At 40.1% G+C, this 17,497-nt stretch overlaps 1 protein-coding gene across 1 annotated transcript in view; it reads left to right on the plus strand.

Annotated features, from left to right (window-relative positions):
* The first annotated feature begins 1,334 nt into the window (after positions 1–1,334).
* Positions 1,335–17,497, plus strand: part of ANKRD42 (ankyrin repeat domain 42) — a 76,741-nt gene continuing 60,578 nt past the window's right edge. The window contains exons 1-4 of the mRNA XM_049640605.1: positions 1,335–1,338; positions 4,881–5,109; positions 5,165–6,177; positions 9,466–9,629. Coding sequence (XP_049496562.1) covers positions 1,335–1,338; positions 4,881–5,109; positions 5,165–6,177; positions 9,466–9,629 — 1,410 coding nt within the window. The remainder of the gene's footprint in view (positions 1,339–4,880; positions 5,110–5,164; positions 6,178–9,465; positions 9,630–17,497) is intronic.

Below are 17,497 nucleotides of genomic sequence, written 5' to 3' on the forward strand. Positions count from 1 at the left end.
ACTGTCAAGGCCTTAACTTCTGTAGAAGTAGGGTTTTCTCCTAATCCTATACAGGGTCACTTTGCTGTGCAGGTGGGAAAGAGCAAGAAACCAAGGCACCCATGGAGTGTCTAGTCAGTTTGCAGGTGTGCACCAAAGGGAGAGCAAGGATGCTGGAGAAGCAAGAGCGTGCCTACACAGAAGGGAGAGGATTACCTGGTGTTGGCTTTACTCCCTCCTCTGGAACTAGATGCAGTTTATCTATGGGGGATTAGGCAGACCCCTCTTTGGAAAACCTGAGAGGTGGAACCATAAGCTTCCACTTCTCTGGAATGCTGAGATGCCCACTTCAGTGTTCTCGAATTTCACTTGAGAAATTTCCTTCAGTCAGTCCCTCACTTACCTTAAAATCCTGTGCATTCTGAGTTTTTACATCTTGACTCCTAAGTTTTCCCAATGACTCCTTGCCAAAACAAGTGTTTTTCTTAGTCTCTTAATCTCTCCTGGCCCATATACTCCTTTAAAAGTACTTTCTTCTGCTTTATACAGCAATGCATGTTTTCCTATCCTTTTGTACTTTTACTTAGGAAGAACTTTTTTTTAATTAAAAAAATCAAATAACATAAAGTCTCCTTTCACATCTTTCTTGTTCTATAAAGTAACTACTGAATTTATCTTCTGTAGATCCTTTTTTTTGAAAAAAACTAAAATGAGATTGCATGTGCAGTTTGCCTTTTTTTAATTCAGTGTATCTTTTTCCATGTTGATGTAGATCCTCATTTCTACAACTGTGTAATATTTCATATGAATGCAGCCTAATTTACCCATTCTTTCACTGATATTCAAGTGTCTATTCACAACTATAATGTGTTGCAGCGACTATCCTACTGTGATTTCTGAGATTTTACAACTGGATAAAGTTACCAAGTACGCAGTGTACATTTAGAATTTTGACAATGCCAAATTGTCCTTCTTGGGTCACACCAATTTAATCTCTCACCAGCAGGGTGTTTTGTTTAGTAAACCTCTTCCAATACTCATTATCCATTTTTTTAGTTTTTACTAGCGATGTGCAAAGAGCATTCTTTCTTGTGCATTTGAGTATCTTTTAACTTGCTTTTTTTTCAAATTGATGTCAACTAATACAACATACATTAGTTTCAGGTGTACTTGCTCTTATTTTTAATTATGTTTTTTGTGCATTACTTCTAGAGTTATTCTTTTTCAGATTTGATAATAAAGCTGGTCTACCTTTGATCTCAACTGCATGTTAACATACCTTGTAGCCTTTTATGTTTATACATTTTTTCTCTGTGGTCTTCAGGGTTCATATTGCTTAGGAAGGCCTTCGCAATATGCGTAAAACAACCTTTAATTCTTAAATTTTTGTATATGGAAATGAAGAGCCTACATTCCTGTATTTGAAATGCTACCTCTATAATGAACATACACATGGGATTATTTCTGAATTCTAGTTTGTTCCATTAATCGAATTGTCCAGTCCTATTCCAATACCTCCCTGTTCTAAATACTCTAGCTTTGTACTTGTGATGTGTATTTGGGTTATTGTATTTTTTTAAAAAAACATTTTGGTTAATCTTGCACATACATTCTTCCAGAGAAACTTTAAAACCATTTTGTTGGGTGCCTGGGTAGCTCAGTCAGTTGAGCATCCTTCAGCTCAGGTCATGATCCATGGTATGTCAGGTTCTGCACTGACAGCGCAGAGCCTGCTGGGATTCCTTCTATCCTCTCTCTCTGCCCCTCCCGTTTGTGCTTTCACTCAAAATAAATGAACTTTAAAAAACCCCAAAACTTCAGATAATAAAAATCATCTTGTTGATTTCCACTAAAAATTGTTAAGTATTTTTCCTCGGAATGCAAAAAATTTATAATCTGAGGTGAATCTTATCTTTCCATTGCTGAGCCTACTCATGTAGGGGCACAGCATTCTTTCCATTTATTTTGATTTTCTGTAACATACATAAATGAAATTTTATGTTTTGATGTAGGTTTTCCTTTTTTCTTGATAGATTTCTAGAATATTTCACCGTTGTTGCTGCTAATGTGAATAGTTCTTTAGAAGTTGATTATCTGGTTTATAAAAAATCTCAATGTTGCTCTGAGAGCTTACCATCTTCCTTCCAATGTTTCATAGTTTTTTAGTTGTTTTAGATTTCCAGGTAAACATTATCATATACCTTAATTTCTTCCTTTCCGATTTCATACCTTACCTTACTACAGTGGATCCCTAATTCTCAGAACAATGTTTAATTGTAGGAATGACAGCGGATAACCTAAACAATGCCATTAAGTGTGCTGTTTATCTTTGGTTGATACCCTTCATCCAGTTAAGCAAGCTTCCTTTTATTACTTAATATGAACTGTATTTTTTTTAAGAAATCAGTAATTTTCAGTATCAATTAAGATTATATAGTTTTTCTTCTTCAACGTAGGAAATTTTCATTACATGTCTAATGTTGATCATCCTTGACCATAACCCAACTTGGTTATTATGTTATTTTCTAAATGCACTGGTGGCTTCTTAGTTTCCTTAATTTCTTTGCAGGTATATTCCTAAGCGGCACTGAGCTAGGTTTTTTTTTTCAGTATCCTTGTCTAGATTCTGTTACAGTTCTGCTACCTTCGTATCTGGGATATACTACATTCTTCTCTATGCTTTGTTCCTGGTGACTTTCGTCAGGGGTATGTAGAGCATTCTTTTATGCTTCCTTTATTAAGGTTTTCTAACTCTTCAGTCAATTTTTTGAAATCTGTATTTTCCTAGAAAATTATCCAAGTCAATTTTCAAGATTATTAGTATATAAGGCTATGCTAGGGGTGCCTGGGTGACTTAGTCGGTCAAGCATCTGACTTCAGTTCAGGTCATGATCTCATGGTTAGTGGGTTCGAGCCCCACGTCGGGCTCTGTGCTGACAGCTCATAGCCTGCAGCCTGCTTCAGACTGTATCTCCCTCTCTCTTTCAAAAATGAATAAACATTATAAAAAAAAAAAAGGATAGGCTAAATTCACTTCTAATTTTGGAGGTCCCTAATATCCATAATATGTTCCCTTTGTTTCCAAAATTGTTTTCTCCTTTTCTCCTTTAGATTTGCTAAGTGTCTACTCTTTTCAAACAACAGCTATTATTACTAATTTTATTTTCTATTTCATTAATATCTTTTATTTTTAATTCCTTTTATTTTGGGAGATCTTATTTTTTCTGCTTCTTTGCTGTTTCTGTTTTCTTTTCTGATCCTTCCTGCCATGTGTGTATCTTTTAAGGATGTGCTGACCCTCAGTGAGTTTATCCACACAACATAGCAACATATGAAGCCTTTACCATTAGCCTATGTAGCCTATGCAGGCTACAAAGTCTGTATTAATCTGGAGTCAGAGTGGGTTCCAATTCCCCACTTCCTACTTATGAGATCTCGGCCAAATGTGAGCAGTTTCTTCATCTGTAAAACAGAAATAATAATACAGATTAAGTTTGAAACTATTTGCAAATCATTTAGCATAGAAACTTGCTCCTATTAGTAACTCAATAGGTGTTTGGTAAGATAAAACACCTCAGTTGTCCTATTTCTAAAAATAAGGGGATTGGGATGACTAATCCCAAATTCCCTCCCAAGTGCAAAAAAGTTTATTTTCAGTCTATCAGTTCATCCACCAGACAATCAACTGATCAAGCCACCCACGAACCCCCACCACAATTACTAAGCCTTCCACTTGAACTAAGTATTCCAAATGTCAGGAACACTAAGATGAATAATGAAAAAGTCTTTACCTTCCAGAAGCTCAGAGTCCTTGGGGAGTAGGGGTGAAGATCAACTATTAAACAGTAATTATAATGTAATATGGTAAGTGGTTTAATAAAGTCTGTGGAAATTCAGACTTTGAAAAGTATGTGCAGCAAAATCAAAGACCTAGGTTGAAAACCTAATTGAGATACTTAATACTAGCTGTGAACCTTCAGGCAAGTAATGCTGATGCTTTATTTCTCTTTCTGTCTCTATACCGTCCTGGTAGGTTAAGGATTGAATAAGAAAACAAATACAAAGTATAAAGTGCCAGAGTCACATGAACTCAGCAAATAGCAGTTGTTAACATTACTAATATTACAAGAGGCTATGGAAGTTAAAGAAAGCCAATTCACTGTACTTCAAGAGAGGAATGATAGGGTCTGGGGAATATCCCAAATGTGTTTACGGAACAAACCCTGAGGATTGGAAAAAAAAAAAAAAAAAGAATGAAAGGGCAATTAAGGTGGGTGATGCTCTTAAAGGGCAGAGAATTCTAATTTTTGTGTTCTCTGCTGCTAGCATTAAATCCAACCCACATATTCCTTCTCTGTCTCCGTTTTTTAGTAGGCTCCACGCCCAACGTGGGGCTCGAACTCAAGGCCTGGAGATCAAGAGTCCCGTGCTCTACAGACTGAGGTAGCTAGGTGCCCCGTGAACCATGTATTTTCAATAAAGAGTGAATGGAAGAATACCCGTTAATAAGGTTGGAGAAATAAAAGATTTGAGCGAAACTGTTGCAAGTATCATTTTACATTAAAGGAAACCTAGGAGTTAGAGTCAGGAATCATGGAGCAGTCTTTTGACTACTGACCTGTGTTTATACTGGCTGCACAACTTACCTGCTGTTTGGCTTTAGCAAATTACTGAGACCTTGAATCGCCTCACCTACAAAACAGGGCTAACACCTACCTTACACAATTATGCTCAGAATTTAGTACCAAGCAATTATCCAAGAGCCTGGCACTAATAAAGCATTCAATAATGAAAGCGGCTGCAGCTAACTTCTCCTTTGGGTCTTTCTCAGTACCTGTGAAATGACAGGATAAGAACAAATTTCCTCCAATGTTCCAACAAGCACTGAAAAATTATACTAGGTTTGCCAAGGACGAAGAAAGGCCCCGCCCGGCCCGCGCCACACAGGTCACCTACGCAAACTGCAGTCCTGGAGCCCGCATCTGCGTCGCTGAGCCATGGAAGGCGTGATCGATGCCAGGCCGTTAGAGAGACGGGGCCTAGACAGGCTGCATGTGAGACCCCGCGGAATCTCAGGAACACCAGCCCACACCACCATCCGATTTCTCTAGAGGCGAAGCCTCGAAAAAGGTTGAGGGGAGGCCGGAAGTGACGCAAGGTCGTGAGGAACCGGAAATGACCGCAGCACGCCGGAAGTTTACCCGTTTCCAAGGCAACGGCTCCACCGTAACTACGACCGGTTAGCTGTAGTCGGGACGCTGGAAAGCACCTCGGAGGAGAGGGTAGCAGCTGACGGCGGCCGCCGCCAGAGCGACTCGCGGAGAGTAGCAATCGAAGACGGCGGCCGCCTCACTAGTCATCGCGTTTGGAGGACAAACGGCCGACATGGTCAAAGCGGCGGCCAGTTAAGGGAAAGAGTTAGCGAAGACAGGGGAAGTATCCGTGAAGACGGCGGCCACCTCTATAGGGGCTCTAGAAGAGTACGTGAAGACATCGGCTTCTCCCGCAGTGACTCGAGAAGAGTCAATGAAGACCTTGGCAGTGTCCCTCTGGAGAGAGTTAGGGGAGATGGTGGCCGCTGTTACAGCACCTCCTGGGAGACATTAAGGGGAGACCGCGGCTTCAGCAGCAGCGACGTGAATTTAAGTGAAGTTGGTAGCCACCAAACTAGTGACTGTGAGGGACCGGTCCGAGAAGACCGCGGCCTCCGCTTCAGTGATTCTTGGGAGGGGGTCAGAGAAGTCCCCCAAACCAGCGACTCCGGGGAGAGAAGCAGTGACTACCACAGCCGCCGCCTCAGTGACTCTTGGGAGGAAGGGAGTGCCGATGGCGGCCACAGCCTCAGTAATTCCTGGGACGAAGTAAGTGAAGATCGCGGCTACGCGGCCAGCGACTCCTCTGCGGTGAGCGTCAGCATAGACGCCAGCCGCCGCCTCAGTGGATTCTGGGAGGGAGAAAGTATAGACGAGGGTTCCCGCTGCGGGAGCTTCTGGGAGAGAACCAGGGAGGACGGCGGCCCCGGTGCTAGCGACGACGAAGGCGGTAGCCGCTGCAGTGGCTCGTGGGTGACAGCGAGTGAAGATCACCGTAGCAGTAGGGGCCTGGACTCGATTCCTCCCCGAAGTCCGCGGGATCGCACCATGCCGGTGGTGTCAGATTCAGGCCCCTCCACTTCCTCTAGGGAGACTGCAACCCCAAGTGAGTCAGACTACTTCTCTTGCCCGTCTCTGCCTCTCTTCTCACTTCACCCACATCACCGTTGGCCCTTTCTGGTAGTTTCGTTTCTCAGCTGTTACTCCTAATTTCCCTCTGACATATTTTAAGTGGGTCCCAAGGCTGTTCACCTGTTTCTCATCCTCCCTCCAGGTTTCCTCACTTTCTTCCCACCTGCTATGTTCCCGAGACTTCCTACCCAGATTGACATCAACGCTTGTTAAATCTTATGGACCCTTGGCTTCTCTGCAGCATTTGATCCTGTGGAGATGACTTTAGATTTACCTAGTTTTCTTCCACTCTACTGACGCTCCCTTTCCCTTTGATGACTTTTCTACCATCCTCTCCTTAAATGCTGTTTTCCCCCCCGTGGATAGTGCCATCACTGATGCTTTTTTTTTTTTTTTCATGGTCGTGTACTATGACTTCAACCCCTTTGAAATCTTTATTATTCAACCATCCAGTAAATATTTACTGAGGGCTTACTATTTGCTGTATCTTAAGGATACATCAGTGAAGACGACAGACACATTCCTTACATTTTAGGAGGAAAAATAAATGAGCAAATAATGACTAGTGTGATGAATATTATAAAGAAGAGTACAGTGTCCTTGGCTTCAGAATGGGGTGAGGGTAGGTATCAGAAAAAAAACTATGTATGAATACTGAGAGACACCTACCACTGAGATCTGCTGCAGACAAATATATACAGCTCCCTCTGGAACTCTTTGGCACCTCAAGATCAACTTGAGAAAAATAGGATTTTGTGTCCATATGCCCTCTCCGTCCTTCTTGGAGTTATCCCATTATGCCTTCCTTATTTCACCCACTGTATGCATCCTATTTCCATATTTGTTGAATCTGTCTCCTTTTCTGTTCCTGCTGTTACTCTCAGTTGAGAGTTTCAGCGTCTCTGGTGTGGACCACTGTAGCTTCTTACAAGGTCTTCCTGAGTCTCTAGTCTTACCTTTTTGCTCCCCTTCAGGAATAGGATGGGTGTGTGTGTGTGTGGTTTCTTGACCACATCCTACAATTCATGCTGTCTAGGATGCCTTTCCCTGTCCCCATTTTATCTGGCAAACTTCTGTTAATCCTTGAAGATTCATCTTAGAACTCACCTTCCCCAGAAATCCTTTTCTTTCTCATTTCCTTCTATCCTGGCTGATTTAGAAGTCTTCTGTGCTTCCATAAGTTCTTATGAATATTTATCATTGTTCTTATTGCATTATTTTATAATTTTTTTGTTTGTATCTCTCTGTGAGTTCTTTGAGGATAGAGACCATGTTGCCTTCATCTTTTTATCTTTATGGTAGAGACCAAATTAATGTTGAGTGGATACATGGGTGGATGAATGAATGAATTGGGATGGAATGTGGTGGGGGAGAAAAGGCTGTAAAGTTAGATGTAGCCAAGTTAGTGGAGGGCGTACATTGTCATACTGAGGGTTTGGGCTTTGTTCTCTAGACTAGCAGTGGATAACCAGATGCGGTTAGTGGAATAGAGGCATGGAGTGATCAGGATAGTGTCCTTGTACATGATGGATTAGAATGTCCTGTATAAAATGGATTAGAGTAGAACATCATTTGTAGATCTTGTATTGCTAGTTTAAAGGAGAATAATGAAAGTCTGACCTAGGGGATTACGTCATTAAACAATTATTAAGTGGCTTGGTTATTTTTGGTGCCCTCCTTACTCCCTTCCCCATATGCATATTTCTTAATTGTTCTTCAAGATCTTGCTCACATGTTTACTAGTCCCAACGTCTTAATTTCACCTATACTCACTTAGGGCAATACTGTCATTTTTTTTTACTTTATTGAATTTATCCAAATACATTTTATTTTTTTTATTTTTTATTTTTTTAATGTTTTTATTTATTTTTGAGACAGAGAGAGACAGAGCATGAATGGGGGAGGGGCAGAGAGAGAGGGAGACACAGAATCGGAAGCAGGCTCCAGGCTCTGAGCCATCAGCCCAGAGCCGACGCGGGGCTTGAACTCACAGACTGCGAGATCGTGACCTGAGCTGAAGTCGGACGCCCAACCGACTGAGCCACCCTGGCGCCCCCAAATACATTTTAAAGTGTTGGTGGAAATAAAATGCATTAAATCCCTGTTCATTTGCCATCATATTATCTTAGTGCCTGGAACGTGCTAGATGCTCAGAAAGGATTTTGAATAAAATGTATAGCATTTTGCTAAGGGGTGGCATGAGATGCAATTCCATCCCTCAAAGAAATTAACATTTGAGTTATTGAGAAAGGACATACACATGGATAAGTAGTAGTACAAGATTGCCTAGATTTTCTACCAGAAATGTCGGTGAGTTCTTTTGAAAACAGTTTGAGGTCAGGAATCATGCCTTTTTGTTTAGGAAATGCTTTGATTAAACTCTGTACTCTTCCTCCCTCAACAGCTGTTCATGCTGAGATATCTGTATTGCTTCTGGCTTACAGTACACATTAAATATTTCACAGTCACAATGCAGTCTTGTGATGTTTGGAACATTAAATTATAAAACATAAGACCCCTAGAGTGTATGAAGTAAAAATTGTGACCTGCCATTCCTTTCTTAGTGTAGTAGTATGAGAAGGATAAGAAAAGTATATTGATAGAATGTATCAGCCTATATGAGGTGAGGCTCTTGTAAAGTCTTTATCACTGGAGAGTAGGCCTTTGTTACAGAGAATGCACTGGGTATATTTCAGAATGATTACTTTCCCCCTTCCCCTGCCGAAGACATGAAAAGAGTCTTCTTGACTTTTCACAGTGATAACCTGGTGGGATTTACCCTAGTGGGGTAAAATCTATGAAAATGTGGGGGCCTTCTAAGACTGTGGCCTCAAGAGTTTCTCACTCATAGGCTAATACTTTCCCGACATCTAGCAATTTGTCACAGTTACCATTTCAGTGCTTCTAGGAGTTTATGGCTCCAGTGGCTTCTGCTCCAGGTAAGCTGAACTTGTTTGTGCTTCTGTATTTGTGTGTCTCTCCAGACTTGAGGCAGTTGACCTTGAGACCTCAGTTCTCTGATAAATCCAAGAAAAATAATTGATTTTCTGTTTGACAGCTTTTTTCCTGTATCTATGCGAGTGACAACTTCAATGCTCTTTATGTGTTAGAGCTGAAATGGAAGTCTGATTAAGATGTTAACCACAAATATCCTTGTAATAAATTATTTGGAAAATCAAAGTGATTTTGTGCTTTCTATTGAATCATTGCTTTAGGCTTTTTTTTTTTTTTTTGTAATATATTTTAAGCAATTTTTCAATAGGTGCCCAGAAGAAAGTGCATTTTGGTAACATACATGATGCAGTACGGGCTGGAGATGTAAAGCAGCTTTCAGAAATAATAGAACGTGGAGCCAGCATTAACAAAGTTGACATTCTCCATAAGTTTTCCCCTTTACATTGGGCAGCACATTCTGGAAGTTTGGAGGTAAGAAGCTGTATAAATTATTAAACTGAAGTTTACAGCTGTTAGCAATTTTGAAAATTTAGCAAATAGGATTGAGACTTTATGCTAGGTATTTGAAATATTTTTCTTTTTCCTCTTTTTTTAAAGTTTGTTTGTTTGTTTGTTTATTTATTTATTTATTTATTTATTGAGAGAGATAGAGTGTGAGCCGGAAGGGGCAGAGAGGGAAGGAGAGAGAGAATTCCAAGCAGGCTCCGCACTGTCAGAGCAGAGCCCCAAGGGGGCTCAAACCCACGAACTGTGAGATCACGACCTGGGCTGAGATCAGGAGCTGGATGCTCAACCGACTTAGCTACCCATGCGCCCCAGAAGTATTTTTCTTTTTCAATTCATCGTGATATTTGTTGTTCTGGTTACTGTACCTTTGTAACAAATTATCCCAAAAGTTAGTGGCATAAAATAACCATTGATACTCAGAAGCAAATCAGGAATTTGAATCTCATGGATAGCTCGTCTCTTTTTCATGATGTCTGGGGCTTCAGCTAGAAGATTGAAATACTGAGGCTGAAATCTTCTGAAGGCTTGTTCACGCAGATGTCTGGTGGAAGATGCAAGCTACAGGCTGGCTGCCTTAATTCCTCTCCATGTGAACTTTTATGTGAGGCCTCTCCACCTGGGCTAATTTGTGATTCCTCACAATGTGGTGGCTGAGTTCCAAAGGCAAGCCTGGAGGGTAACTTACAGAGGGTAACATATGAATACCTAATTCTATCAAATCTTAATATTTTTGCTATGGTTGCTTTAGATTTTTAGAAAATAAATGGAACCTCACAGATGTATTTGAAGTCCCTTAGCACCCCTCACGGGTGCCATTCCTCCCCTAACAACTCCAGAAGTAACTATTACCCTGCATTTGGTGTTTGATATTCCCATGTAGGGGCACCTGTGTGGCTCAGTCAGTTGAGCATCCGACTTTTAATTTGGGCTCAGGTCATAATCCTAGGGTCATGGGATTGAGCCCCATTCACCGTGGAGCCTGCTTGGGCCTGCCTCCCTCTCCCTCCCCCCCCCCCCCCCCCCCCCCCCCCCCCCCCCCCCCTCTCTCTCTCTCTCTCTCTCTTTCTTTCTCTCTCTCTCTCTCTCTACCTTCCCCTTGCCCCCTCCCTTGCCCTTGGGGATGCTCTCCCTTTCTCTCTCTCTCAAAATAAATTAAAAAAATACTATCTATGTTTTATGTTGTTATTAAATGATTGTATCATTGTTCTTAATAACATTTTATATAAATGACATTATACTATGTTCATCATCCTGCAGCTTTTTGTGTTCAACAATGTATTTTTGAGGCTTAACTATGATGGCATTTATGTATTCCATTTCTTTCAGGCATGTTATAATTATTCTTAGACTAATATCATCCATTTTTCAATGGCTATTTAGTTGGTTTTATTTTTTAGCTAGTACAGGCAGTGCTTACTGAATATTTTTATGCAAAAATTATTCTCAGGTTGTGTACAAGGCCAACTGCACTTTTTCCTCATGATTAGAGATTATGTGTGGAGAACTTATTTTAATTACTGCATTTCCCTAGCCGGTAGGCTGCAGGAGGTCTGCTATGAAGTGTTTGTTTTTTCTCCCTACCACACAGAGACTGCTTTCTATGAAAATGGCTTCTCTGTGTGATTTCTTGTTTGTTTGGGTTTTTCTGCTTCTCAAAACTGAATCTGGCCTGGAGAATCTCTCCGCCAGTTGTGTGCCCCACTTGAACTGTTGTAAACAAGGATTTTTTGATTTGGCCTATTAGTGGCTTCCTCTCATCTAGGAAGTATGTGCCTTGATGGTTCTTTCTCAGTTTGTAGCCCTGGGTGGGTATGTTCTCTGTTTCCTTCCATATCCCTATTGGATCTACACTTCGGCAGCTTTTTCCCATTTGTTTTGTAGCTTCGGGTGTTTCTTAGTTTCATCAAGGATAGAGTTTTATTCCTGTTTTTCTTGCCTTTTTTTTTTTTTAAATGATTTCAAAGAGAGTGGGGTTTCCTCTCTTTCGTGGTATCCTTTCAGCCTTTCTGATTACTCCCAGTCTTCTTTGGTTAACCTCCTCTGACTACTCTATAAATATAAGTATTTTTTATATTTCTGCTAATAGCCTTTTCTCTCCTACTTTATGTACTCTCTCTAGACAGTCTTTTAGCATTCCTTGGTTTTATCACTACTACATAATTACTGATTTGCTTTCTCTCTTGAACTCTGCTTATGTATCAGGTGCTTGATCAATAACAGCACATACGCATCTGACTGGATCTCTAATTGGTCTGAAACTAAACTAGTACTCTTTTCCCTCCCTTTCTTAGTTTTCCAGGCTATTGACTTGGCATCATTCTTGCATTGTCTCCATTTTTTCCGGAAGTGAAACACAATATCAACATTTGTCTGAAGGTGCACTTGATAATGCAGTGAGAACTGATCATTAGGTCATTGATTTTGTTCCATCTTTGTCTCCTGAGTTTGTCCTCTCCACCCTTTTAGCCACTGCTTTAGATCTAATTGATTTTCTTCTTTTGAAACCTTTAAGTCTGTGTAGTGACTCTTTATCCCCTATAGGATAAATTTCAAGCGACTTAATATAAGAGACTTCTCTCTGCAACCTCATCTCCCATCATACTTGTTTTATTCTGTAATACTGGTGACTACTGTCATTTCCTAAACTAGCCTGCTGTTCTTTGTTATCCTAGACTTTACACATACGGTTTTATCTGCCTGGTTTCACTCACCTCTTCCTACTGGTTACTTGGTTGAATTCCAGGTCAGGCAGCACCCACTTGGAAAAGCTTTGTGTGTCTCCCCCCCCCCCCCGCCCCCCCAACATCCCTTAGTAACCTACCTAGGAGCTACACCTAAATCTTACACATATTTTTAAAACTATATTTATTTGTATTTATCACATTGAATTGATCACTTTGAATCTCTTTTAGATTTTGAGCTCTTTGAAGGTACCATTTGGGTTTTGTTCCTCTTTTTTTCCACATTTGGCATATTGGATTCTCAATAAATGTTTGCTGTATAGCTGAATTTGCTGAACTAAATATATATACATTAAAAAAAAAAACCCACGTGTGTGTGTGTGTGTGTGTGTGTGTGTGTGTGGTTTTTTTTTTTTTTTTTTTTCTTATGATTTATTTTCGGGACACGCCTGGGTGGCTCAGTCAGTTGCGTGTCTGACTTTGGTTCAGGTTATGATCTCATGGTTTGTGGGTTCGAGCCCGTGTTGGGCTGTGTGCTGACAGATTCTGTGTCTCCCTCTCTCTCTGTCCTTCCCTCCACTCATGCTTTGTCTCTCTCTCTCAAAAATAAATAAATGTTAAAAAAAAAATTAAAAGATTTATGTTTAGAGAGAGAGAGAGAACAAACAAGTGGGGAGAGAGGGAGGGAGAGGGGGAGAGAGAGAAGGAGAGAGGGAGGGAGAGGGGGAGAGAGAGAAAGAGAGAGAGAGAGAGAGAGAGAGAGAGAGAGAGAATAAATATGAATCTCAAGCAGGCTCCATGCCCAGCACAGAGATGACATGGAGCTTGATCCCACAACCCTGAGATCATGACCTGAGCCAAAATCAAGAGTCAGATGCTCAACTGACTGAGCCACCCAGGCGCCCCTTAAATTTATATTTTAAGTGTTAGCATAGTGCATAACAGATATTCCAGAAATGTTTGTTGAATTTAACAAAAATAAGTTAAACCAAAACGTTTTGGTGCCCGTGTACCTCTCCATTTAAAGATCATCTCCTCATTCTCTACTTGACTACTACATTAATGATCTCACATTTTGTTATCCTTTCTGAAATTTCTTAAGACTGTGGTACTTATGTTGGTAATATAATCACTAGATAAACAACTAGTGAAAACTATGCTTCATTAGACTTCATTTTTTTTTTTTCTTCGTGAGATGAAATCAGCTCTTGAGCCCCTATGGTAAACTTTTTATTTCAGATATATTTTTTACTTCCAGAATTTCTTTTTCTTCTTTCTTTTTTTAAAAATAACTTGTCTCGGGGCGCCTGGGTGGCTCAGTCGGTTAAGCGTCCGACTTCAGCTCAGGTCACTATCTTGCAGTCTGTGAGTTCCAGCCCCCCGTCGCGCTCTGGGCTGATGGTTCAGAGCCTGGAGCCTGTTTCCGATTCTGTCTTGGTCTCTCTCTGCCCCTCCCCCGTTCATGCTCTGTCTCTCTCTGTCTCAAAAATAAATAAAACGTTAAAAAAATGTTTTAAAAATAAAAATAACTTGTCTCTTTGTGTATATTTTCTTTTTTTTTCATTTTCTGCAATTGTATTACTACTTTCACATTTTAAAGTTAACTTGGAAATATAATAGTATTTCATATATTTGGATAGGAATCAATATTTTAATATTCATGGACACAAAATAATTACAATTATTTGAAATTAAAATGAATCTTAATAATCTATAATTGAACAATAGTCTCAAAAACATAGATACTTATAGTTTTATTATAATTCATATAATTCATTTTTATCCACAACTTTGAAATTGAATTGTTTGCCAAACATAGCATGAATTAAGCAAAACTTTAATTCAATTAATACATTTTTATGAGTGTGTATTTATTTCTATTAAAGATTTTATTTAAAAAATTTTTAATGTTTATTTATTTTTGAGAGAGAGAGAGACAGAGTGTGAGCTGGGAAGGGACAGAGAGAGGGAGACAGAATTTGAAGCACGCTCCAGACTCCAAGCTGTCAGGACAGAGCCTGATGTGGGGCTTGAACTCATGAACCACGAGATTATGATCTGAGCCTAACTAAGATGGACACTTAAGCAACTGAGTACACAGGTACCTCCCTCCTTTTTTTTTTTTAATAAGTGCACTCTTTTTTTTTTTTTTTTTTTTATATGTTTATTTTTGAGATAGAGGCAGAGCATGAGTGGTGGAGAAGCAGAGACAGAGGGAGACACAGAATCCAAAGCAGCCTCCAGGCTCTGAGCTGTCAGCACAGAGTCTGAGGTGGGGCTCTAACCCATGAACTGCAAAATCATGACCTGAGCCGAAATTGGACACTTAATGAACTGAGCCATACAGGGACCCCTTTTATGTTTTTAAGTAATCTCTATACCCAACATGGGACTTGAACTCACAACCCTCACAGGGTCAAGAGTTGTATGCTCTGCTGACTGAGCCAGCCAGGCTCCTATATGTGTGTGTGTTAAAAAATTTTTTTATAAGTATACTCCTTAATCGCTGTTTCAGCCACTCCTCACTCACCTCCTCTCTGATAACTATCAGTTTGTTCTCTATAGTTATGAGTCTGTTTCTTGGTTTGTCTTCTCTCTCTCTCTTTTTTTTTTTTAACCTTTGCTCGTTTGTTTTGTTTCTTAAATTCCACATAAGAGAGAGATCATATGTATTTGTCTTTCTCTGACTGACTTATTTCTCTTTGATGAGTCATTGTCATCATACTTTCCTTTAATTTTTTAAAATGTTTATTTATTTTGGGATAAAGAGACAGCACTAGTGGGGAAGGAGCAGAGAGAGAGAGAGAGAGAGAGAGAGAGAGAGAGAGAGAGAGGGAATCCCAAGCAGGCTCCACATTGTCAGTTCAGAGCATGACGTGGGGCTTGAGCTTATGAATTGTGATATCATGAGCTGAAATCAAGAGTCAGATGCTTAACCAGCTGAGCTACTCAGGTGCCCCTCCTTTAATTCTTTAAATATAAATTCTTTCATTCTTATTTATTTATTTTTTTAAAGTTTATTTATTTTGAGAGAAACAGAGACTGTGTGAGTGGGGGAGGGGCAGAGAGAGGGAGACAGAATCTCAAGCAGGCTCTGCCAGTACAGAGCCTTACATGGGGTTTGAAGTCACAAAACCTCGAGATCATGGCCTGAGATGAAACCAAGAGTCGGATGCTTAACTGACTGGGCCACTAGGCGCCCCTAAATATAAATTCTTTAAAAAAAATTCCTTTTAGTTATCCCAAACTGTTTATAATAACTGCTATATTAAGTCATATTAAGTCCAGCCCTGGGCCCTCTCAGATATTGTTTCTGTTGATCATTGTATACATCTCATAATTTTTTTTGTTTGCCTAGACATTTTGAAAACCACTTTTTTTTTTTTTTTTTTAATTGAGAGAGGTAGAGAGAGTTTGAGTGGGGCAGAGGGTGAGAGAGACTATCTCGAGCAGGTTCCACGCTAGGCCTGGAGCCTAATGTGGGTCGTGATCCCACAACCCTGGGATCAGGACCTGAGCCGAAATCAGGAGTTGGATGCCCAACTGACTGAGCCACCTAGGCACCCCAGAAAACTGCACGTTTTAGATTATATATTGTAGCAGCTTTGAATTCTGATCTTATTCAGGTGTGCTTGTTGTTATGTGTTTGCTTGTTGACTTACCTGGACTAAGTGTATGGAATCTGTTCCCCACAGTGTGTGGTCGCTGCTTAGTTTTTTTGTTTTTGTTTTTAAAAATTCTTATTTTTTTAAAATTAAAAAAAAATTTGTTTAAATGTAGCTTATTGTCAAGTTAGCTAACATACAGTGTGTACAGTGTGCTCTTGGCTTTGGGGGTAGATTCCCATGATTCATTGCTTACATACAATACTCAGTGCTCATCCCAACAAGTGCCCTCCTCAATGCCCATCACCCATTTTCCCCTCTCCCCAGTCTCCCCATCAGCCCTCAGTTTGTTTTCTGTATTTAACAGTCTCTTAAGGTTTACCTCCCTCTTGTTTGAAACTATTTATTCCCCTTTCCTTCCCCCATGGTCTTCTGTTAAGTTTCTCAAATTCCACATTTGAGCGAAAACATATGATATCTGTCTTTCTCTATTACACTTAGCATAATACCTTCCAGTTCCATCCATGTTGCTGCAAATGGCAAGATTTCATTCTTTCTCATTGCCAAGTAGTATTCCATTGTGTATATAAACCACATCTTCTTTATCCATTCATCAGTTGATGGACATGGGCTCTTTCCATAATTTGGCTATTGTTGAAATCGCTGCTATAAACATTGGGTACATGTGCCCATATGAATCAGCACTCCTGTATCCTTTGGATAAATTCCTAGTAGTGCTATTGCTGGATTGTAGGGTAATTCTATTTTTAATTTTTTGAGGAATCTCCACACTGTTTCCCAGAGTGGCTGCACCAGTTTGCATTCCCACCAACAGTGCAAGATGGTGCCTGTTTCTCCACATCCTTGCCAACATCTGTTGTTTCCTGAGTTGTTAATTTTAGTCACTCTTACTGGTGTGAGGTGGTATCTCAATGTGGTTTTGATTTGTATTTCCCTGATGATGAGTGATATTGAGCATCTTTTCATAAAATATCTAGGAATAAACCTAACCAAAGATATAAAAGATCTGTATGCTGAAAACTATAGAAAACTTATGAAGGAAATTGAAGAAGACGCAAAGAAATGGAAAACCATTCCATGCTTATGGATTGGAAGAACAAATACTGTTAAAATGTCAATACAACTGAAAGCAATCTACATATTCAATGCAATCCCAATCAAAATTGCACCAGCATTATTCTTAGAGCTAGAACACACAATCCTAATGTTTGTATGGAACCACAAAAGGCCCTGAATAACCAAAGTAATGTTGAAAAAGAAAACCAAAGCGGGAGTCATTACAATCCTGGACTTTAGCCTCTACTACAAAGCTGTAATCATCAAGATAGTATGGTTTTGACACAAAGCAGACACATAGACCATTGGAAGAGACTAGAGGATGCAATCTGGGTGGCTCAGTCAGTTAAGTGTCGGATTTCAGCTCAGGTCATGATCTCATAGATCATGAGTTTGAGTCCTGCATTGTGCTGTGTGCTGATAGCTGAGCCTGGAGCCTGCTTCTGATTCTGTGTCTCCCTCTCTCTCT

Source organism: Panthera uncia, chromosome D1 (assembly GCF_023721935.1).
Source record: "Panthera uncia isolate 11264 chromosome D1, Puncia_PCG_1.0, whole genome shotgun sequence".
Taxonomy (NCBI): domain Eukaryota; kingdom Metazoa; phylum Chordata; class Mammalia; order Carnivora; family Felidae; genus Panthera; species Panthera uncia.